Genomic DNA, 25,181 nt, shown 5'->3' with positions numbered 1-25,181 from the left:
TAGTCCTTAGTAAATTTTAATTTTTCAGATGTTCTGAATAAATTTAGTTTATTAATTAAAGCATTTTGTTTAGTATAATCCGTTTGTGAATAGCTGAACGTACCATCAGTATATAAACGTTTTAAGGATCATACAAGAATCATATTGCTTTCAATTTTTAATATTATATTAATGTAGTCCTTAGTAAGTTTTAATTGTTCAGATGTTCTGAATTATTCATAAATTTAGTTTATTAATTAAAGCATTTTGTTTAGTATAATCCGGTGGTGAATAGCTGAACGTACTATCAGTATTTCAATTCTTTACAATATTACAATAGGCCTAATATTCGTTAGTATTAGTTTTTTTTATAGATATTCTGAATTATTCATAAATCTAGTTTATTAATTGAAGTGAAGAGTCAATAGACCTGTAATCAATTTTCAGTTGCACAGTTCGTAATAAAATATTTGTTACTATCGTAGTGTATCAATTTTTCTCTTTTGAGCGTGCGTACATCTTTGAAGGGTTTTGTTTTCCCCGCAACGTTTCTGAGCGCTTGATTTAATGCAACATTAAACACTAATTCGTTCACATCATCGGCGGGAAAAAATGTGTTCTTTTGCATATGGAGTCATTGCTGTATTATGTTATGGTTACGCTATTCAAAAGTACAATCTTAATGCGAATCAATACAATCAGAAAAACCTGCTACATATTATGAATTTTCTCATACTGTTAGAAATAAAGTTTAAACATTTTTTGTGAATGAAACGTTTGCCAGATGAAGTAAATAATTATCTTAATGTATAACTGTAGATGTAGCAGTTTGTACATTTATGTGAATTTCTGTTATATGTACAGTATCTGTAATAGAAGTCAATATTATGATACTGTCATAGATGCTTAAGTACGTTGCTTCTTTTTGTAGCGCCCAGGAAAATATAGAAATTGATGCTATTATTATGATATTATATAAGTTATTGTCTTTCATTTAGGAAAAATAGGTATTTAGAAAATAGAGTAACTATGTGTTTAGGAAACGCCAACCTAATTTTCCATGTATTTTAAGATAAGCGTTATTGTCAGAATGATAAGTATTATGATTGTCTTATTCTTATTATTCGTCTATGCTTTATTCATTAGGGTTATCCCGAACCGCTACTGCAATGTAAGTGTCAAATCTTCAGGGAATTAATTCCTGAATTAAATCTGCGAACGTTCTTGACAGTTTTTGTGACAGTCACAGTTTATGTTGTCCGTTTTCAATAGTATGCAGTTTAATAGATTTTTTAATTATTGGTCTTCGTCTTGTTGTATATTCAGCTGTGAATCCTTTGATATACAATTGTGGTGAATGAACATTTTAGACAAGCATTATTTGTTGAAGCAGTTTTTACACCATTCCGCTTCCATCATTTCCGTTTTAGCAGACGGAATTTTGAAAAGTTAATCTCACCAATATTAACATGGTTTGGATGCCGTGCTATTAATTATCATGGCCAGCTAAACTAAATCTAAATAGAGCGCCCTCTGTTATTTTACCATGTATATTTTCAGTTCGTGAGCACTTGATTGGTTAAAACACTGATTCAGGAATTCGTTCTGTTGACAGTAAGTCATTGCTATGATTTGTTTTGATTACGCTATTTCGATACAAAACATTACCAACTTATCAAAGTACATGTTTAATTGCGGAACAGAAGATAAGTCATAGACACTTCTTTTTCAAATACAAGCAAAATGTCGCTTTCAGGTGACAATGCATCCTATGATTTATCTGAATATGCGTATTCAACATTTAACACGAATCAATATGATGCTTATATTGATACGTTCTTCCCTAGTGATTGGGAAACGATTTTACGTAAGATTGTTGTTCCTGTTGTTGTCGCTTTTGGAATCGTTGGCAATATCATGACATTTATTGTTATAGTGAGTAAATTACACAAATCAGTTTACGTGTATCTAGCTAATTTAGCAATAGCTGATACGCTATTATTAAGTGTGGCACCAATTTACGACGTTGAGTTAACTCAGACGGTACCATATACGATTGATGAAATAGATGGGAACAACTTGAATTGTGAATTAACAAGTTTTTTTGCTACTGTTGCCTGGCTTGTAGCAGTTAGTACGATATTCTGGCTTTCTATTGAACGTTATATGGCGGTTTGTAGACCTTATTGGTTTCAAAGAAGTGAATTTGGTACTCTCTCAAGATCTGTTAAAATATGCGCAAGTATATGGATTGTTTGGTTGTTGGTGAATCTTGTACATTTTTTCATTGTATACGAACGAATATACGTCATCCTGCCGTGGCCTGATATGTATAGAGGTGTCTCAAATCGTGCAATTATGTGTCGTTTTGGTGAAACCTACATTGAAGTGTGTATAATGTTGTGGATGTTTCAATTCGTTTTTCATATACTCTTTAATATGATTATTGTAATATTATGTTTTCTTATGGTTTATTCTTTAAGACAATCCCAGAATGTTGTAAACAATTTTTGCAAGACGGACCCACGTTCAAAATCTGAGAGAAAAATATTCTTGTCAATTTTGGTGACAGTCGCAGTTAATGTTCTTACCTTAACACCGTTTAATGTCATAATTACGTTGATTCTTTTAGGTTCTATTGGACCGGATTTAGATTGGCTTTTGACTGTTTGTCTTTTCGGAACTTTTATAAATTCTTCTGTAAATCCTTTGATATATAATGTAGTAAATGAAAATTTTAGACAAGCATTTGTTGACGTATTCAATAGCTTAATCAGGAGGAAAATATATCCACGTACTGTCAGTGTCTGAAGTTATAATTTATGCATCATTATGCCATATATTATGGCCATCACATTTTGAAAAATAAAATAAAATGTTATAATTATTTTCTTTTTATGAGGGTCCACTTATAAGTTTGATAGAAAGGCCCAATTAACCAAACTTGTGAGTGAGGCAAGCCATTGTGTTTCAATATTTAATCTTCAAGAAAACAATATTGTTCCTTGCTGTAGTCGCTTTAGCCATTTTTGGCAATATAATTAGAAATTGACTGCTAAATGTTCAATGTCTTTAATCCAGATGTTCATTTTAGTATATTTATTTTTTCCGCGAAATCGCCTATTAAGGGGACAATTTCGGTGTTTGATAAATATGCCCTGAATAGTGGTCCCTTTTTAGAGAATAATTGTTTCATTGTAACGTTACAATGTGCTGTTTTCAATTTCCAACCAAGCTGAACTATTTCAATTCTTTCAATGTTAAAAATAGTCGTTAGTAAGTTGAAATCTTGCTTTCAAATGTTCTGAATTTATTCATATATGTAGTTTATAAACAAGTAAATAGTCAATAGATTACTTGATATAGATTTAGCAATTTCATACAGTAATCAATTTTCAATTACGCAGTTCGCAATAAAAATGTTTTACTAGCGAATCAATTTGTCTCTTTTGCGCGTGCGTACATGGAGGATCTCTTGTATGGGTATATTTATGAATTATTCATAAATATATATTATAATAATCATTATAAAGAGTCAGGAGGTTACCTGGTATTTTTAATTAAAATTTAATAATTCATTCAGTAATATATATATAAACTTTATTTAGACACGAGACTGATGTGCAGTACAACTCGTTCAATCAATATTGATTGTTTTTACACAAGTTCGTGATACTGTATTACAAAACAAAAAAAATCAACACCATATAAATACAACAGAAACGAAAAAAATTGAAATTGAAAAGAAACAAAATTACAGCAGAATCCCCTTCATCTGACACCTCTATTTAGGGTACACCATACCGGTACTTCCCGTGTAAACGGAAACCCTTATCGAAGTGTATAATTCATGGGGATTCAACTGTAATACATAATAAATCTTTTGGATTTCATTGACGTTAAAATAATAGTGATAAAACACACATTTTACATAGTATTTAGCCATTTTAAAAGTTGGATGTAGATCGTAGATTACCATACCATTATGTTTTACAATGCATTTTTCAGATACGTTTTAAACAACTTAACTGATTTTGGAAGGGTATCAATATTGAGACTATTCCATATAATTGCTCCACGATAAGACAGACTTCGTTTTTTAAAATCTGTTTTTGGCTTTGGGATGAATAGATGTGTATCACTGTTCCTTAGATTATAATTTATATCAGTGAATGTAAATACATTATTTAGGTAAGGTGGGGCATTATCTGTCAAAACCTTATATATAACCATACAACATTCATATCTATCTTGATAAAATAAAGGTGACCAATTAATTTGCCTTAGTGCCTCACTACTAGGTGTGTCCCATGTTAGACCACACACGATTTGAGCTGTTCTGTTTTGGATAGTTTGAACTCTTTTCATTAGAGTTTGACTACTATTTCCCCAAATTATGTTACAATAGCTCAAGTAAGGTATTACAATAGAGTTTGTAATATGTAATCAATTTTAAGTACGCATTGTATTTTTTATTTCAATTACAAAGGAATATTTTCAAACACAAAATGTCACGTCCACTGTATCAAAGTAGATTAGTCAATGTCAAACACTATTCAATAAACAGTCAATCTTTTAACTCATTAAAATATTCTCACCATTTAACTCATAATCATTAATTTTTAATATTTGGTTCCAGTTAGGCCTAGTATGATATTCGGTTTTTTAATTTATTTTTTGTATTGTGCAGCCCTTTTGTGTAACTATCGTATGAAGACTATTATATCTCTAGCTTAATGTATGCTACATAATGCGCCATATACTTAATGTTTCTAGAAGTAGTAGTGCCAGTGCAATGTTTATTGAACATGGTGTCCCTTCCTTTAATGAGTACATGCGAAAATCTACCTATGGTTTCATGCAACGTATGTTGAATAGAGGTAACATCCTTGTTGTTTGTGTTTGCAAACATCCATAACTCCAAAATGTATTGTAGATGGAGAAGTATTCTATATACTTAAGTTTAGAGTTTACGATTTTTCTTTTTCTGTTTATAAGTTTATTAATATGTGTAAGGAAAGTACTTTATAACGAACAATAAGCACTGAGATTCACCTGTGTTTGAGATGATTTATTGTGAAACAAATTCTCATTCAAATCTGAAAGCATGAAATATAAGTCATAATTTACATATTAGAAACAAGAACCGACGTATGATTGAATAGCTATTATAACATTATTTCTTAACATTTGTTCAATAACTCACTGTTTGTCAAGCAAATCCCTAGCATACGCCTACTGTCATACTTTCGACCCGTCAAAATACACTCATTAGTAACTGAAACAAAATATTAATCCATGATAATTATAACCTTCTGATCCCAAATTGTATATTACACACGCGTTCAACATCCGGGATAGCAACTGACATAATCCTGGGTGCGCTCTACAACTCGGATTTGCTATAAATCCTACATTCCCCCAGCAATGAGGAAATCTCATTAAAATACAAATTATTAATACAAATTTAACTTAAACAATGCAAACTCCAAACGTCTTCATAAACGTATCATAACTCACTTAAACTACATTGGTCAAACTTATTCCCACTGATCAAGCTTTATCAGTTTCACAACAGGACGCTTATAAACCTTCTCGTGTACCTTTACATCTACTACTCTCACTCTATCATCTTCACTGGGGTAGGCCTTTACTATCTTTCCTACAAGCCAATCTCCCCTTTGACTTTGGTTATCAATAACTAATACTACGTCTCCTTCCTTTAGGTTTTTTTTTATCCTTATGCCACTTTTGTCTGATTTGCAAACTAGGTAAGTATTCGCCTATAAACTTCTTCCAGAATTGATCAGCTATCAACTGGCTGTGACGCCACTGTTTTCTACTTCGTATTTCATGCGGTTGGAATGCAATTGGTGGTAACGCAGGATCTCTTCTACACATCAGTAATAAATTGGGAGTAATGGGGTCTACGTCAGCGATGTCGGAAGAGGCATAACCTAGAGGTTTTGAATTAAGTATACCCTCAACTTCTACCACAACCGTCTGTAAAACTACTTCACTCACAACTTTGTTCTTCAAGCAGCATTTCAGTGCATTCTTTACTGATCTAACCTCCCGCTCCCATATTCCTCCAAAATGAGGGGCATTAGGAGGGTTGAACCTGAAGTCTACTTGCTGCGTAGCAAGTTTCTTTTGCAGTTCCGTACTCATAGCTTTGAAACATTCATTTAGTTCTCTTTCTGCCCCTTTAAAGTTAGTACCGCAGTCAGATAGCAACTCTTTAGGTGTCCCTCTTCTTGCGACAAATCTTCTGTATGCCATGAGAAACGTGTCTGCATCCATGCAACTTATTATTTCTAGATGAATGGATCTCGTGGTAAGGCACTTGAATATAATACCCCATCTCTTTTCCTGTGATCGTTTCACTTGAACTATTATCGGTCCCCAACAATCTACTCCGGTGGAGTGAAATGGCTGTTTACCAACTCTAACTCTGGCTTCCGGTAAGTCTGCCATTCTTGGCACTGTAGCATCCTTTCTCCATTTTTGGCACTCTATACATTTTCTTAAGATTGACTTTATCGTGTTTCTTCCTTTCAGAATCCAATATCTTCTTCGAACATAAGCAAATACTTGATTTGGTCCAGCGCTATGACAGAAAACATTACTATCTATTCGTTTGATTAGTAATTTAGTGATGTGGTGACTGGGATCAAGTAATACAGGGTGTAAATCAATGTCTAGATCTACTGCTTTTCGGAGTCTACCACCAACTCTAATTAATCCTGATTCATCCCATTGAGGGTCCATGCTAACTAGCCGGCTACCCTTTTGCACATTTTTCCCACTCTGCAGCAACTTCACTTCTTCTGGGAAACATTCTCTCTGAACTTTGCGTAAGAGCATCAGTTCCAGATCTCTCACTTTCTGCACATCTAATGCTTCGGAATCTACTCCGTACACTGTTTTTCTATATTCTTCTAACATATCTTCCCATGTTCCAAATTCCGCTACATTTAAATCACCTGAGTTTACAATATTCCCACAAAACTTTACTCCTTTTTCTTCTTCTTTGACTTCCTGCATTTCAATTCTTTCATGGGGCCATTCCTTCATGGGTAGTTTGATGAACTCTGGTCCATTAAGCCATCTACCATTTATGCTTTCTATTGGAATTCCTCGGGATACATCATCCGCTGGGTTCATGCTGCCTGGCACATGTCTCCAACTCTTTATCTCCGTTTTACTTTGAATCTCTGCTACCCTAATGCCTACAAATGATTTGAAGTGACTACTGGGCTTCCTGATCCAACTCAGAACTACCATGCTGTCTGTCATTATGATAATCTCATTGAACCTCAGCGTCAATTCTTCGGTTACTGTAGCTTTCATTCTAGCTGCTATTACAGCCGCTTGAAGCTCGAGCCTCGGAACAGTAAGTGTCTTTAACGGTGCTACCCTTGATTTACCTATTATAAAGCGTGTATCATAGGCTCCGTCCTTCAGTTTCCATCGTATATATGCGCAGGCGCCGAACGCCTTCTCAGAGGCATCACAGAAAATCACCAATACCACCTCATCTGAAACATTATGTGGAGTCAAACATCGGGAGAATGTTACATCATTAATCCTTTGAAATTCCTCGAACAGTCTTTTCCATTTGGTTTCAGTTTGTTCAGTTAACTTGTCGTCCCAATCAACTCCTGTTTCCCACAATTCTTGAATTCTCATTTTTGCTTTTACCGTCACTGGTGCTACGAACCCAATAGGATCAAACAACCTTGCTATGATACTTAGTATCTTCCTCTTTGTGAGTGCCTCTGTACCAATATTTACTTTGAATACAAATACATCCTTACTCGGTATCCATCTGATTCCTAGAACTTTCTCTACACTACTAATCATTGCAACTTCTTTCGCTTCAACTTGGACTTTTTCTGCTATCTTTTCATTTGATACCCATCCCTTTACTGAGAATCCACCATTGCTTAGTATCTTGTCTATGTCTTGAATTAACTTAACTGCTTCGGGTTTGGACTTCACTGATGGACATATGTCGTCCATGTATGTATCTCTCTCTATTACTTTAGCGGCCTCTGGGTATTCAGTTTGACTTTCTCTTGCTGTAAGTCTTAAGGCTGTTAGTGCCATGGCCGGGGCTGGCTTGTCGCCAAACGTAAGAACTTGCTTAATATATATATCAGGCTCTCTGTCGAACTCCATATCTCGCCATAGGTATCTGTGAACGTGTTGATCAATCTCAGGGATGTGGATTCGATGATACATTTTCGATATATCTCCGAGGATGGCAATGCGATTCTCTCGAAAGCGTAGTATTACTCCGACTAAGTTGTTTAAAAGGTCCAGGCCTTTCATCCAAAAATCATTTATGGTGTCTCCGTTATATCTGTTTGAAGCATTGAACACAATCCGGACTGGTGTGCTTCTGTTCTCTGGTCGGTTCACCAAAAAATGCGGAATATAATGGACAGGGCCTTGATAACAATTGACTTCAGACTTGGACAATTTTCTTGCGAATTGCATTTGCACCATTTCGTCCATTTGATGTTGGTATGCCTTTGCATGTTCTCTATTTTTTGTCAATCTCCTTTCTAACACACCCAACATTTTTTTTGCTTGATGTTTATTGTCCATCAGGTCAGACGGATCTCTTACCCATGGGTAGGGAACTGTCCACTGGTTCTCCACCTTGATACATGAGTCTTCCAGTAACTTTGTTTCCATTCCCTCATTTACAATCAGACTCTTCTTACAGCTACATGATCCTACATCTACTCCCATTGCTTCAGTTGACCAGAAATCTGTAAGGTCAACAGGTTTACTGATTTTAACATGCATTATCCGGTTGTTCAACGTGGAATTACCACCACCACCATAAACAGTCCATCCCAGAGGGCACTTCTGAGCCACAATTCCATCCCCTTCCAGGATTTTTCCTGTGTGGAGGTGTGCATAATTTACTCCTATTAGAATATCAATCGGTCCAGCCTGTCTTTTCAGTGTACCCTCCTTCATCTCGAACAATTGTTCCAGTTTTCTAACATTAACATCAGGATTATCACTTATGTCGCTCATTCCGATGGCCTTGATTTCATGTATTTTCTTTGGATTCTCACCTACTAACTGTATGTCATAGATTTTTGTATCATATTTTTCCTCCTTACCTCCCACAGTGGTCAACGCTGCTGTAACATTTTTACCCTGGATACCCAAACTGTTAACAAAGGCTTCCCTTATGAAAGTACCTTGGGAGCCGTTGTCTAACATCACATTTGCTTTCTTGCTTGTGTTTCCATTAATTACCTCAACTTCAAGTACCTGCAGTAATGGTTCATTGTCAATTACACTTTTGGACAGACCTACCAATCCCACGTTCCCTGCTTTCACTTCTGGGTGCAGTAAAGGATGGTGATACTTGTCACAACATTGTTTATCTACCAACTTGTTGCATCGTTTTCGTCTGGTGCAATTTGCCATCCGGTGATTTCGGCCTGCAATTTTCAAGCATGCAAAACATGCATGTTTTTCCTTTACCATTTTCATGCGTTCATCTGAACTTAGTTTCAACATAGCTTCACATTGGTCAGTCCAGTGGTCATCATTTTGACATACCCAACATTTATGGTATTCTGTTTTGGCAGCAATTTGGTTTACTCTCACTTTGTGCTTTTCTTGGGGTTTTTGCTGTTCCTGGTTTCCGAAGACTGGGTCACTAGTTTCCAAGGCTGCAGTTTTTACAAACATAACAATGTCTTTCAAAGATGGATTAGTTCCTTTGGCCTTGATCTTCTGATTCTCTCGGCACCACCTGTTTTGGAGAAACTTAGGCAAACCATCAATTATTTGCTTTAAACTAGCTTGATTGTTCAATTCATTTAAATACCCAAGTGCACTTAGTGCCTCATAACAGTTTTCAATGTCATCGGAAAACTCCCTTAAACTATGAACATTCACCTTTCCTCTAGTCAAAATCTTTTGGACCCATGCCTGGACAATGATTGCTGTATTACCAAATCTTTCCCTTAAAGTGTCCCAAGCTGCTTTAAATCCTTCAGTGGGTGGTTTCATGACACAGAATTGAATTGCATCCAGAGCTTTACCTTTACAAAATAATATTAAGGTGTTCAACTTAACACTATCATCATTAACGCCTGACATCATGCTCTGATAAGAAGTTATAAAGGAATGATAATATACAGGATCCCCATCATAATGTTTCAGGGGTGTACGGGGAAGTGATAGTGCTTTTACTAGACTATCCCAAGTACCTTCAGTTTTATCGTTAGATACATTATTATGATTGTTAACATTAGCTTCAACAACATTAGGTTGATCTACAACATTATGATTTTCACTATTGTTTACCTTATCATTAACTATAGTATCAGGTTGATTCTTTTCTAATGTTTCTGTTTCAACATCTTGAATTGCTTTTGCTGCTAGGTTGTTGGATACTGTTTTGGTCTTATATTCAGTCTTGATAGCATGGATTTCCGCCATATATTCCTGTTGGCATCTTACCATCCAATCTTCTTCCTTTTGAAATTCATCATCATCGTTTATCAACTCGACTAACTCTGCATGAGATTGCTCAATGGTTTCAAACGTTCTTTTAACTCTTAATAGTTCTTCTTGCAGCTCTTGCTCCGATGGTTGGCTATCAACGAGTTGTCTCAATCCACCTAAGGCTCTTGTTAAGGTGCCCTTGCGGTTTCTTCTGGTTACCTTTAGCTTGTCCATTTGGTCGTTCCCTATACCTTCCTTGTGCGTCAGTCAGTAAAAACAATTTGAATTGTAAGGAAAGTACTTTATAACGAACAATAAGCACTGAGATTCACCTGTGTTTGAGATGATTTATTGTGAAACAAATTCTCATTCAAATCTGAAAGCATGAAATATAAGTCATAATTTACATATTAGAAACAAGAACCGACGTATGATTGAATAGCTATTATAACATTATTTCTTAACATTTGTTCAATAACTCACTGTTTGTCAAGCAAATCCCTAGCATACGCCTACTGTCATACTTTCGACCCGTCAAAATACACTCATTAGTAACTGAAACAAAATATTAATCCATGATAATTATAACCTTCTGATCCCAAATTGTATATTACACACGCGTTCAACATCCGGAATAGCAACTGACATAATCCTGGGTGCGCTCTACAACTCGGATTTGCTATAAATCCTACAATATGGATGATATTTCCGAAATAAAAAGAAATTGAATGGAATTGAAAATAGCTTATAAACAACAACAGTATTTGGAAATCAAGTACCTTGACTTCAAATGTATAATGTTTCTTTTAACAGAAAGAAAATGATATAAAAATGTGTATTATCGTCCAATGAATTAGTTTAATATTGGATTTTTGAGACGGTTAAACATTTTGTTAAAGGGTATCTTTCCAATGTTCGCCTACTTCATACTTTTTGTCAACTACCTATTCTACGTAAAGCATTGATTTTTAACGACATAAGTTAACAATAAATGTTACTAGTTTCAACAAGCATACAATCTGCTTTTATTTCTTTTTTTGTAGGTAAAAATTACAATTTGATTGATTTATTGTTATGAATAACCAGTAGCCAGTCAAACAATAGTATATCGGTACTCACACTTGTACTTTTATTTAAAGATGTATTGTTCCCCAGGCCAAAAACATGCAAAATAAATATGAATAAAGACTTTGACATGATTGTTAGTAGTATTAATCAAGTTAGGCCTTACCTAATCACTTCCGTAGAAAAAAAAACCGGAAAAAATATGTTTTCACGTATAACATGACACAATAAATGGTTAAATTCAAACAAAACCCCATTGACTGGCAGCCAATTTGACAATTTTTTTGCTTTAAATTACAGTTTTTAGGTAAATACACTTTTTCGATCCAATTTTTGGTCAAAGTGAATAACTATTAGGTGACATTAAATTGGCATATAATTCAACAACAAAAATTTAATGAAATGAATTATTTTTTTATGGGGACAATACATCTTTAATTTAAAACAAAATTTAAAGAGGACAGATATGGACATTAATAACTATGAAATATCACTGTCGACGAGACATCCTACAATGTAATTCAACATCTATTGAAAAATGTGAATTTAACACCAGTCAATATGATAAGTTCATTGATGTGTTCTTGAACTGGTGTTTCAAGTTGTTATTAGGGACTTTTAGATTTGACTGTTACTCGTCAACAGATATATGAACGTTAACGTATGACCCTGGGCTCATCTGACCTTGTAATCTCTAGTAGCGCTCGTCAGTTGAGCTATTCTAGGCCAATACCGCGCTTGAAAGGTGTCTGATATTACCCATTGTTTATTAATGAAAATAGGTAGGTAGACCTAGTCAATTTGATGTACGCTCGAGATTTGTTGTATAACTTACTATTAACTTATATAGCGCCCTCTATATAATTATAAATTATTATAGCACGCCCTCTATTGTTTACCCGAAATTTCGGGGTTTTTTTTTTGGAACCTCTGGAAAGTACATGATTTTAAATTATGATCGCTTTGGGTATCGACGAACATAATAATAAAAATGTTTAGCGTTATAGGCCTAATAATTAAACGCGAAAATAGTGTACGTAGATGTAGCGAATTTGGCTATAGCTAGCTGTTAAATGTTGAAATTGAATATTGTATACGTCTATTTTAAGTGGTCGCATATTTCAGAATAATAATTTACATACTGTATAGATATGAAATGCATTTCTTACCAAATACGTTTTAATTAAATTAATTAATTTAGATTAATCGTTTACAGTAGCTACTAAAGAAAGATTATAAATTATTCATCATTTATTTTGCAATCAATTACCAAGGATGCAGTTTGTAATAATCGTTTTTATATAACAAAAGATACTGTATACGGGACGAAATGCTCAGAGATCTGCTGGCAGCATTCACTTGCACTATGCAATTTCTAGTTTAATATATGTATAAAAAAATAAATATGTTAGAACGATTCGTTGGAAATTTGTAACACTTTTAGCAGAGCATGAATACCCGCCCTCACACGAGCTGTTGTTACAGACTAAAGAAGTCACAATGAATAGAAAGAATAGTTCATAGAAAATATTTAATAACGATCTATCGTACAATCACTTCTTGATAATATTACCACCATGCTAATAGTTAACAAATAACAATAAATAACACAAATTTCGTGCATGTCGCAATATTGTAAATACCCTCAAGTGCGCCACATCTCACTAACGCACTCTGACTTGTGCATTATTTGTATACAAACGCCCGGTAAAGATAAATCTTTATTAGACAAAAAATTATTTATTATTTTCTTCACAAGTTTAGGGCTACTAATTATGCATAATAAAGTTTATTTGCAACAGAAACTGACCTTTGACCCTTTCTTAAAGGGTAATGGTACATGATTTGGTATTTTAACAGTGGTTTCATCATGTATGTACTCGATTATGCTACTTAATTTAAATGTTGGGGTATTTTGAACGCCCTTAATAGAGTTGGTACAGGGGCGGAAACTTAAGAAAGGCCCTTTGATGGTCCCTGGACCCTACTTGACATATTCTATGCCTCATACCTTTTACGGTACTCGCAAACAAATCTTTATGGGCTCCCGGATTATCTCGCGGTCCGAAAATAAACAAAAAAGCTAAAAAGGCTTTTGCCACCAACGGCCAACTTAGTTGAAACCAGGAAGTCGCAACGTATTGAATCACCGAATCCGGAACTAACGTTACCGCGCCGACGATTAAACATCTACCGATGAAATCCAACATTTCGTTTTAAAACCTACATGATATCTTCCTAAGAGAGAAATATGGAACATTGTAAAGGCCTGCTAAAATGTTGTAGAATATAGGCCTACGTAACGCGGTACACATCAGAAGGGAGATTAACCGACACGGAGTTGGTGACAAGCGTTTTACATTGTGTCTTTTTTTTTTTTTTTTTTTTTTTTTTTTTATTTCATTTCATCACATACATAATACAAAATTAATATATAAAGGCAACGTAACAATTAAAACGATATAATACTCTCTCAAAAATAAGAGAGTAATGAAATTAAAGAAAAAAAAAATAATGTATCGCAAAAATACACTTAATAATAATCATTTTGCTAATAATATGGTTGCCTTGTATTTTTGGTAAATGTGAAATAAATGATTATAATTAAGTAATTGTTTTTTGATTTTGCAACTAAATATGTACCACTTTGTAATTAAAATTAAAATGTTTGCATCACTGTGTGTTTTTCCAAAACCAAAACATATACTTTCTTTGGTGATAATTAAGTTATTGTTGATATTTCGATACATATATTGTTTTACATTTTCCCAAATGTTCTTTACCAGATCACATTCAAAGAACATATGTAGCAGTGTTTCCTGCTTTTCCTTGCAAAAACTACACATTGGTGAATCGACCTTTGACATCTTAAAGAGCATTGTATTTGTATAAATTATACGATGAATAAATTTAAATTGAAAATTTTTTAGCTTAGTGTCATTTGTACAGGCGTGTAAATTTGAGAAAAGGTTTTTCCAATTAAGTTTGTTGTCAAACTCCTTTTCCCATTTGGATTCAATTCCAATTGGCTCTTCAACATTTTTTAATATAATGTGTTTATAGATATAATGACAATTTCTCGTTTTCACAGAAATGAATGTCTGTAATTTGGATTCAACTTCATTAGTTGTGTTTATACCTTGTTCAATTAATTTCTGTTTCCAGAGCTTTGGAATTGAATTTACAATCTGGTGATATAATAAGAAGTCTGGTTTAAAATTATATTTTTGGTTAAATTCGTCTAGTTCTAATATTTTCCCTTCTTTGTTCACGATATCTTTTACATAGTTTACATTTTTAACCAACCAATTTTTTTCAACTTTAAATTCTCTTTTATCAAAACATGAGTTGTTCCATAAAGATTGATTTAAGATGTCCTCTATCGTATACGGTTCTACAAAATTGTATTCACTCCACGCAGAGAGTATATCTTTATGGAACCTTTCAAATTGTTTTAATATTTTTGAAGATTTAGAAAAGTTGGTTTCGAAAACAATATTTCCTCCAACCTCTTTAATCTTACTTTTTAAAAACACTTTCCACTTGGATTGATTTCCATCAAGATATCTTTTCACCCAACATGATTTGAGAGATGTACAGTAACTCTTAATATGGGGAATTTTTAACCCTCCTTCGTCAAAATTGTTAAGCATGACTTTTCTTTTGACTTTATCGGGTTTTCCGTTCCATATAAATTTAAAAATTTTACTTTGAATATCTTGAAGGAAACAATCGGGTGGGTCTGGTAAATTTGAGAAAACATACGTGAATATCGGGAGAAACAGTGACTTAATAATAGTTGCTTTTCCAAACAGAGTAAGTGAGCGTTGTTTCCACATATTTAATACTTGTTCAGCATTTTTAGCCTTATCTGGAAAATTGAGTCTGAAAATATCATTAAAATTACAAGAAATATTGACACCCAAGTATTTTACTGGGCCTTTGGTCCATGAAATACTTTTCTCAGATGGCGTTTTATAGTCGCAGTTTCTTAACGATCCTATTCTCATAATGTTACTTTTTTCATAATTAATTCTGAGTCCAGAATATATAGAAAATTCATCCAGTATATCTATAATCGGTTTAATTGAGTTTTGGTCTTTGAGAAAAAACACAGTGTCATCTGCAAATTGGCTAATTCTTATGTCTACATTATTGTACTCTATACCTTTAAATGTGTCTGATTGACGTACCATGTTACCTAGTGTTTCTGCACAAATTATAAAAAGATATGGGGATAAGGGACATCCTTGACGCAGGCCTCGTTTTAAATTGAAGAATTTTGATGTTACCCCGTTATTTATAACGCAACTAACAATGTCTTTATATAATATTTTTATCCAATTTATCATATTTTTACCAAAGCCAAATCTCTTAAGAGACATATCAAGGAAGTCCCATTTCACCTTATCGAAAGCCTTTTCAAAATCTACAAAAAATAGTAAGTTTGGCTTGTTGTGCATTTCTGCATATTTTATTACATCATAGACTAATCTTATGTTTTCTCCAATATATCTGCCTTTAAGAAAGCCCGTTTGATCAGGATTAATTACTGATGGCAGCACACATTTTAAACGAGTCGCAATGGCTTTTGCTAAAATTTTATAATCCACATTTAAAAGCGAGATGGGACGCCAGTTTTTCAATAATAGCGGAGATTTATCTTTTTTCGGTATAAGTGATATCACCCCTCGTTTCTGGGAGATACTTAAAAACCCGGATTGGAAAGAATAATGGTAAGCGTTAATTAGCGTATCTTTTATATCATTCCAAAATAGTTTATAAAACTCGGCAGGAAAACCATCTGTCCCAGGGGTTTTATTGTTATCCATCGCCTTTAATGCTTCTAAACATTCTGTATCTCTAAGGGGCTGGTCACATATAGATTCATCATCTTTATTGATTTTATCTATGTGTATCTTGTCAAAAATATCAGCAGGGTTGACATTGTTATTTTCGCCTTCAAAACTATATAATGATTCATAGAATCGTTTTTCTTCATTTATTATATCGTCGGGGTTAGTTATGTCTCCATTATCTGTTGTAATTTTAGTTATATGCTTTTTATTATAATTCCTCCTCTCTAAATTAAGAAAATATTTCGTGCTTTTTTCTCCTTCTTCTATCCAACGGGCTTTGGATCGAATCAGTGAGCCACGTGTTCTAATTTCATAGATTGATTCTAGTTCGTTTCTTTTAATTTGGATCATTTCGGTTATTTTTTCATTACTGTTTACGCAATATTGCTCTTCTAAGGTTTTGATTTCATTGTTTAATCGATCCGCGTCTTTTTTAATTGTTTTATTTAGTCTACCAGAATACGACATTGATGTTCTCCTTGTATTACATTTTATCATTTCCCATACAGTATGTGGGTTATTTTCTAAACATTCTTCTTTTGTGTTTTTTATGGTTTCTTTAATTTCTTTAACGTATTGTGGGTCACTTAAAAGGCTTGTATTCAGTTTCCAGAAACCTGACCCTCGTTTGCTTGTTATTCCATGTATTGATAACGTAATCAATGAATGGTCACTTTTAAAACCCGGTGATATTAAAGTTTTTTCAAAGTTCATAGGATATAAGAAAATAATCTAACCTACAGAACACTTTTGGAGATTGATTGGAGTGCCATGTAAATTGGGTTTTAGTTGGATTTTCCTGTCTCCAGATGTCAATTAAATTATAATTGTCTTTTATACTATTTATTTGTTCTACAGATCTCGGGTGAATTTGACCTCTTCCATTTTTCTTATCCAGATCAGGTTCAAGTATTGTATTAAAATCTCCGCCTATTATTAGAGAGTACTGTGCGAACTCCTCAATTTTATTATTAAATTGTTCAAAAAAGAAACTGTTGTCATCATTTGGACCATATAAATTTGCAATTGTAATATGTTTATCCTCTATTTGTATATTCATAATAATAAATTTCCCATTTTGATCATTGTATATGTTTCCTATTTTGTAGCTGACATTTAATTTTAAAAGAATACAGACTCCAGCCGAATTATTCTTTCCATTGCTAAATTTAATCTCAGAACCCCAGTCATTACGCCACGCAGTTTCCAGCTCATGTGTGCAGTGGGTTTCTTGTAGGAGATATATGGAGAAGGGTTGATCCCTTAGCCAATTAAATACGGTGCTGCGTTTAAAAGGGTTTCTAAGCCCCCGTACATTTAAACTACATTGTGTCTACCTATTCCAGAAAAAAGCATAATTTATATAAGCCTATAGATAAAAATTGGCAAAACATAGCAGTACTTAATTTTCTTTCCAGACATTAGGTTATAGCGGAAATTAGGTAATAATCAAAGTCTGGTGATGTAGGCCTATCTGTTTACAAAATATCCATATAAGGAAGCTTTAACAACGTACAAACAATGTATTATAAATCTTTTTCGAAGAAATGAAAAGCGAGTATCATGTTCAATAGTAGGCCTACTTGATTGTTTCTACATAGCGGAAATGAGGTAATAGCTTCTGTGATGTATTATGCTTCAAACATTCATGTATTCAATAATGTAGGCCACTAGCCCAAGTACAATAATAGAAAATAATACATATTATATAGTATAAGTGGCAGTAACAGCAAAATAATTAGTTCTCTTTTTATATTATGCGAAAAAGGCAAATCTTATTGATTACTTTTTTCTTTTTGTTTGTCAATTATCAAAACAATTATATTCATCAATTCAGTGGTTTTTCTCTTTCTTTTTATATAATACAAATTCTCAATTATATTTCTGTTAATGAAGTGAGGTAAGTGTAAAAAAACAAGGCCATATACATGGCTGGCCCAGTCGCGTGCGCAAATTTGAGTTAGTGAGCTATAGAGTTGCGTTGCACGCGACTAAAAATGAAACAAATTTCATACTCTCATCTTAAGATTTGTTTACATCTGGCAAATCATATATGATAAGGAAGTATAAGAAGTAAATACAAATTGGTGAAAAATAACAATACTTTATTGTTCCTTTCGCCCGGAAATAAGGTAATCAAAACTATCCATATAAAGAAGCTTTAAAGCGTACAAACAATTAATTATTATTATATTTTTCTACGAGGATCATGCGATGGCATCTTTGGGTCGGATGTTATGAAATGCCTCGAAACTGATATTTATCAAATTATAATTATTTATATGTCGTCTATTTGTTATGATTTTCATTTAAAGTTTCAATTTGTTGCAATAAGATTTACTTATAATTTCAAAATCAGCATTTATTTAAAATCAGCATTTTTTATTTTGTAATTATATATGTTTAATCTTATTTTTTTTTAATGTTTTTAAATAATATGCTGTATGTGTTATAGAAGTAAGTAATTTTATGCATCCGCGAGTCAAATGGCCGAACGGTTACCTAAAGAGCCGGCACCATCGGCATGGGTTCGCTCCTACTGGTGGTGGAACAAGTCTTTTTGGATAAGGACTATAAACCGTTCAGTGTACACAGTTATAACCTGTGTGCACTTTGAACCCAGTTCATCATTCGAGACCTGTAGGGGGTTACCCCGGTGCACCCGTTGAATCAGGAGGATTACCACCTCTCTGATATGATAGGACAGTGATCAGGCCCGTAGCCAGGGGGGTTTTTGGGGGTTCGGGCGAACCCCCCTTTTGCGCGAACCCCCCTTTTACCAGCGAACCCCCTTGAAAAACAAAGGCCCCACTTCCAAAATCGTGCAATTAATTATCAATTATAGCAGATTTTTTGGTCATTTTACTTCTATAAATTGACTATGTTTAAATCGATCGAATATACAGATTGTCCGATGTCAATGTCACTGCTGAGCGTGAGATCGAGAGATTGTTGAGAGATGATGGTTATAAATATGACAGAAAAATGGACTGACCAATCGCGTGCTTCGGCCGGGCTTTTCGGAACGCACAAGATCACGTTCAGTCAGTTCAATCTTTTTGGGGATTTTAATTTTTTTCCTGGAAATATATTTCATTAAACCACTGTGTAAACTTGAATAAAAATGGTGCTGAGTTAAATTGGTACGTGTACGTAGGCCTACCGTATATTTCGGTGTATAAGACGCACTTTTGACACACAAATTTGACCTCTAAATGTTACCCTAATTAATTAATATTACAGTACGCATTAGATATTTACGGTGGCCTATAAGTGTCACGGCAAGTTTAAAAATATATCACGGCAATTTTCAAAAAAAGCCACGGCAATTTGAAAAAAGCCACGGCAATTTGAAAAAAGCCACGGCAAATTAAAAATAAAACATCACGGCAAATGAAAAATAAAACATCACGGCAATTTAACAAAAATACCACGGCAACTTAAAAATGAAACACCACGGCAAATTAGTATTGAAACGCCACGGCAAATTAGTAATGAAACACCACGGCAAATTACAGAAAGCCACGGCGGAAATGAGTTACCACGGCGGAAGTGAAACCCCTGGAATCTTCGATTTTTTCTGAGGTAAGTAATTAATATTTGTGTATTGATGTAAATAATATATTAATTTACAGTACGCACGTGTTTATTGCACTCTTCTTGAACTCTCTATGCCGGGCTAGACCCTACTAGGCCTAGGCTTTATAAGGTAGGTCTAGACCCTACATTCTACAATGTTTTAATATATTTACAGTAATATGTTTTTTATATTAAACAATTAAGTTTTTTTTACAGTAAGTAGGCCTAGGCTAGCTACTGTTACAGTCCTAGCTAGTACTACAGGCATTAGGCCTAGTAAAACTAGTAGGCCTAGCTAGGCATAGCGAATTTACTCGCGCCACTGATCGTCGGCTAGGCCATATAGGCTAGACTTAGCTATTAGCAGCCGCAGCTAGGTGGGTATAGGCCTAGATTTTATTGTAGTTGTAGGCCTATAGGCCTATTAGTATTATTATTATAAAACTATCTATCCTATAATAATTATAGGATAGTAGATAGTTTTGGAATTGATACTTGGTATATTAACGATTAGCCTTGAATTATAGTTATTTTATGACAAATATTATATAGTATTAACTATTATTTTTTTGATAGTGCAAATTAATGTTATGTATAACATAATATGTATGACATTGAGCTTGCATACAGTCGGTAGGCTTATGTGTTTTCTAGGCCAGCACGGAAAGTAACTCTTTCTCTCTCACTTGTTTCATTTAATTACGATTGTTTGACTATATTTTATACATGATATTTGTGCTTAAATTCCTTTTAGAACAAGTAGACCAAAAAATGGCTGAACGTGATGGAGGAGGAGGCCGTGAAAAGGATATAGATATTGTGTAAGTTTACTTATAGAGTACAGTATAAATAAATTGCCCTTGCAAATCTACCTGTACTGTAAGTAGTGACAATCGTATGAGGGTTTGTGTTTGATGTCCATCACCACACCAACTTTAACAGTACATGCATTATTCTATTTTCCAGATACTGTAGTGAGTGTGGAGCAAAGGTTCTAGTGATATCAAAATTTTGTTGGTCATGTAAAGGCAACCAAACAAAATTGCGACCATCTGACTGCTCACCAAAATTGTCAAATGAAGTTGAATCTCAATCTCCCACCTGCTCCACTAGTATTTCGACTTCTCAGACAGATACCACCAGTATGAAAAGGAGCATTATGTCATTTGATAAATTTTTAAAAGCTAAAACATCAAAAGAGAATGTCACAATGCCAAGGAAAAAGTCAAGAAAATTAGATGAAGAAGTAACAATTAACATTGGGTTTAAGCAGTTAAAAAACGGAATGCTCAAAGCTGCTAGAGGGAAACGACTACCGATTAGGTTGCCCAAGGCGGCCACATATCCGATTGTTCTTGAAAGGGCTATTGAAAAATTGGCTGCTTTCGATAGAGAGTTTGACAGCAAAAGCAGCTATGTTTTACTTTACAAAGATAACAGCTACGCTCGATTTATACCAGGAAATTACAAAGAATTCTTTCAACTAGAAAAATACAAAAACAAACTTGGAAGGGATTTCAAGAGAATAATTCTTTATGTATGTCATGAGGACGACTTTAAATCATTTGAAGGAGGAAGTGATGACAGTGAGGAAAATGATAATGATAATGTAAATAATGAAAATCTATTTGACCTGAACCAACATGAAGAAGGGTACGTTAGAGAATCATTTGATATAAAGGAAAATGATGAAGGAGATGAAAACATACAGTCAGAAGTGAAGAAAGATAGTTTTGTCAATTTGACACAACCAGCCTTAACTGCCGTGCAAAATCTTCAAGTTGTGACATCAGCGAAAGATGTATGCGCGCAGTTAAATACAAGAATTGATTCAAGTAAACAATTTTTTTTGATATGCAGAAGAAATGCTCCACTTAACAGACAACTTTTTCTGTGGCAACGGGAATCAAAAAAGTCAGATATCATGTCGCAATTTAGGGTAAAATTTAGCGGCGAAGAAGGAATCGACTCTGGGGCAATGTCGATGGAATTTTTGGAAAATACTTTAGATGCCATCGCTGCACAGATGTTTCCATATGGAAGCCCTTTGTATTCAACCAACCAAATCCAAAATGGCAATTTCCGCACTTGCGGAGAAATAGTCTCCGTTTCAATAGCGCAGGGTGGTCCTATCTCATGTTTTCTCGATCGATGTGCATACAGGTGTTTATATGCAGATGTTGATTTGCAGGATATAAAAGATGAAGACTTAACTGCCTATGAACTAGATACTCTAAGTAAAATCAGAAATGACTGTCATGCCCATGTTGACACAATTTTGGAGCATGGTTATACAGGGATAATTGGTGAAAAAAATGTAGAGGATATCTTAAAGTCAGTTAAAGTCGCGTTTGTGGGTAAACGTACTTTGTGCATGAATGAATTCAAGCGCGGTTTTGATAGGTATGATTTGCAGCAAATTATATCAGCTTATCCAGATGCTTGTGCAAGCTTGTTTGTTTCAGAGTTCAAAAAGAACCTTGAGCCAGATGCAAACTATCTTTTTTCTTTAATAGAACCCATTCACTCGGAGCAAGGATCGTCGAAGCGCACTCGTGAAGAATCTATTATGGATTACTTTCAAGATTTGTTGATGTCTTTAGAAGACACTGATATGACCGGCTATCATGCTTCTGTGACATGGAATGTGGACAATGAAGAAGGCCGTTGTTCTGAAGACGCAGAATTTGAAAACCCTAAACTCAGTGTAGCAGGTGTTATGGGATGGCTGACTGGTCAGAGACAGAAGCATGTCATGGGAAGAGAAAGACCATCTATAACTGTAAGATTCGACCATGAATGTCTATTGCGAAACCCAAAGCATACAGTATGCTTCCCATTGGTTGGTGCTTGTAGCAGAGACTTAACATTACCAGTTGCACACATGCACACAGAAGATGAATTTCGTAAGCTTTTTATACTCGGTTATTGCAAGGGTCAATCTTTTGCAAAGTCTTAATTAAACAACAAGCAGCCAATTATACATTCTTTATAGATTGCCACTGACCAACATATGTTCATGTTTTTCAAGCATTAGCACTGTATTTCGGAGTTATTATTGTGTTCTAGTTCTGTTTATAATAAACAGTTCTGTTTATAATAAACAGTGTTTATTCTATTATGACTTAAAAGTTTGTTGTTGAAATGGTTTTACGTTTGATGACTTGCTAATGTTTTATTTGATTTTCCAATCATTTTATTATAATTAGGCAATGGAAATCCTGTTTAGTATAATAATTAGTACCAGCACGCATAGTTAACAAAAAAGAGGTAAATTTCAAAATTAAAATCAGTGCTTCTTTTAAATAATACTGTAAAAGATAAATAGTGTTTTAATATGTTAAAGTTTCTGCATATATTTACAGTGTTTCTTCCACTGTATTTCTAAGTTATTAGAAAATGTTTCCTCTTGGCCTGCTGTAATGAATACAGTAGTACACATTTGAATAAACCACATGTTGCAATGCATTATAGTCATATTACTTACTTGATAAATAGACCACATTTTTACATTGTTTTACATATAATTAAAATGAACACCATATATATTTTCTCATAGTTTTGTCTACAGACGATATTTTAAAACAGTAATGACATCACAATTATAACATTATTCAAATGCATTACTGAAATAATAAATAAATAAATAATAAATGAAATGGCAGAGTTTACTCAACAACTAATGTATAGTTATTCATGTTTATTTAGCAATTGTTCATTGTTTACAAAAATTAAACTTTAAATAGGCCATTTTTATCCAAATCCATTCTATAAGTGAAACATATAATATGAGTACATTATAAAACACTCCATTCAAGCTGATAAGCTGTTATAAGCAAAACATAACAATACAATAATTTGCTAACTCAATACTTGAATTATTTTCGGTTTTATTCAACATTTTCAGTTTTATTGTAAATTAAAACTTTTTATAATGAATGCAAAACTACTAGAACCAGTGCAGGTATTTTCTCAATTGACACCATTAACAGCATACCATACAATTAAGCCTAAGTGCTTCTTGCCAATTACTAGGTTGCTGGAACTGACATGTTTCCATGATGTAGATAAAATAGTCATTGTGAATATTATTTTCTTCTGTTTCAATCAAATGTTCCTTCGCAAATCTCTTGTTGTGTTCTGTAATAGAAAGTAGCAAGTTTGAAGTACCCCCATGAAGTTCTGGTAAAAAATACAAAGAATCAGGTCGCCCCTGTACAGTATCATGTCGTGATTTGCGAATATAGTGAGTGTTCCAATGCTCTTTAACTTCATCAATGCTCTTTTGTAGTAAATCACTAAAACAAAACCAGAGGCACTCCTTATGCAGTAAATTAGTAAGGTCAACAACATTATTTTCACAAAGTTCTTTAAAAAAATTAATCCACCAATGTGTGTGACTTCGTCTAAAAAAAGACCACCATCCTTCTATCCTTTGATTCCTTGGCGAAGGAACATAACGGTGACTACCTGGATCATCTCTAAAAAAGGCTTGCATTGCAGCCATTAAACCATTTTCTGTTCCACGATCAGTAACCAAGTCAATTGGACATCCTGCAGCTTTCTCCGCTGCTTCTAAATAAAATTATAAAAAAATATTTGTGGGTAAATTATTTGAGCGGGTTACATATAACCAAATAATTTTCCTGCTCCAACCGTCAATACAACCATGAATAGGAAAGCCGAAAGGTTTTAGTTTGTCATACCCATCACAATGCCACGAATGATTCGGTCCGGGATTACGATAAACTCGTCTTTTTAGTCGATGGCGTGCCCTTTCTTGAACACCATCTGGGTCCAGCTCTCGTAGTACTTGTTCGACAACCAATCTTGGTACCCGTATACCATTTAATTGCAGTGTGTGCCAAATTGAACGGTAACCTCTCTGACTATCAGGTCCATTCAGTAATGTTTGGATGGACTCTGTTATAAAATCAATATCATAATCTGGATTTTTACGTTTAAGTCCTAGACGCTTTATCCTCCTTTTCAACGTACTTAAACTTAATTCTATGCCATGGTACTTGGACAAAAACAAACAGATTTCATCATATATAAAACCTTTGAAAAAATAATATTTGATTAATCCGTCTTCATCAATTTCATCTTCTTCTGTCTCATCCAGATCACTGTTTTCTCTGCCAGTCATATTGCATTACTGTGTACGGCCTATACAGCCTATAAATATGGTCACTTTTTCTTGGCACCTTC

The 25,181-nt window shown here is 34.0% G+C and overlaps 1 protein-coding gene across 1 annotated transcript; it reads right to left on the bottom strand.

The window, feature by feature from the left end:
* Nucleotides 1–5,673: 5,673 nt before the first annotated feature.
* Nucleotides 5,674–11,071, bottom strand: LOC140041194 (uncharacterized). Its single transcript, XM_072087618.1, has 2 exons — nucleotides 10,951–11,071; nucleotides 5,674–10,843 (listed from the first exon to the last, which is right to left on the bottom strand). The coding sequence occupies exon 2, from the start codon at nucleotides 10,699–10,701 to the stop codon at nucleotides 5,674–5,676; it is 5,028 nt and encodes a 1,675-aa protein (XP_071943719.1). The 5' UTR covers nucleotides 10,702–10,843; nucleotides 10,951–11,071.
* Nucleotides 11,072–25,181: the final 14,110 nt, after the last annotated feature.

This window comes from Antedon mediterranea, chromosome 2 (assembly GCF_964355755.1).
Source record: "Antedon mediterranea chromosome 2, ecAntMedi1.1, whole genome shotgun sequence".
NCBI lineage: Eukaryota > Metazoa > Echinodermata > Crinoidea > Comatulida > Antedonidae > Antedon > Antedon mediterranea.
Note: the sequence above shows the minus strand (reverse complement) of the source record. Positions and strands in the feature narration are given on the sequence as shown.

Coding starts and splice junctions, on each gene's coding strand:
- LOC140041194 (XM_072087618.1), bottom strand. CDS start 10,701: ATGGACAAGCTAAAGGTAACCAGAAGAAACCGCAAGGGCACCTTAACA.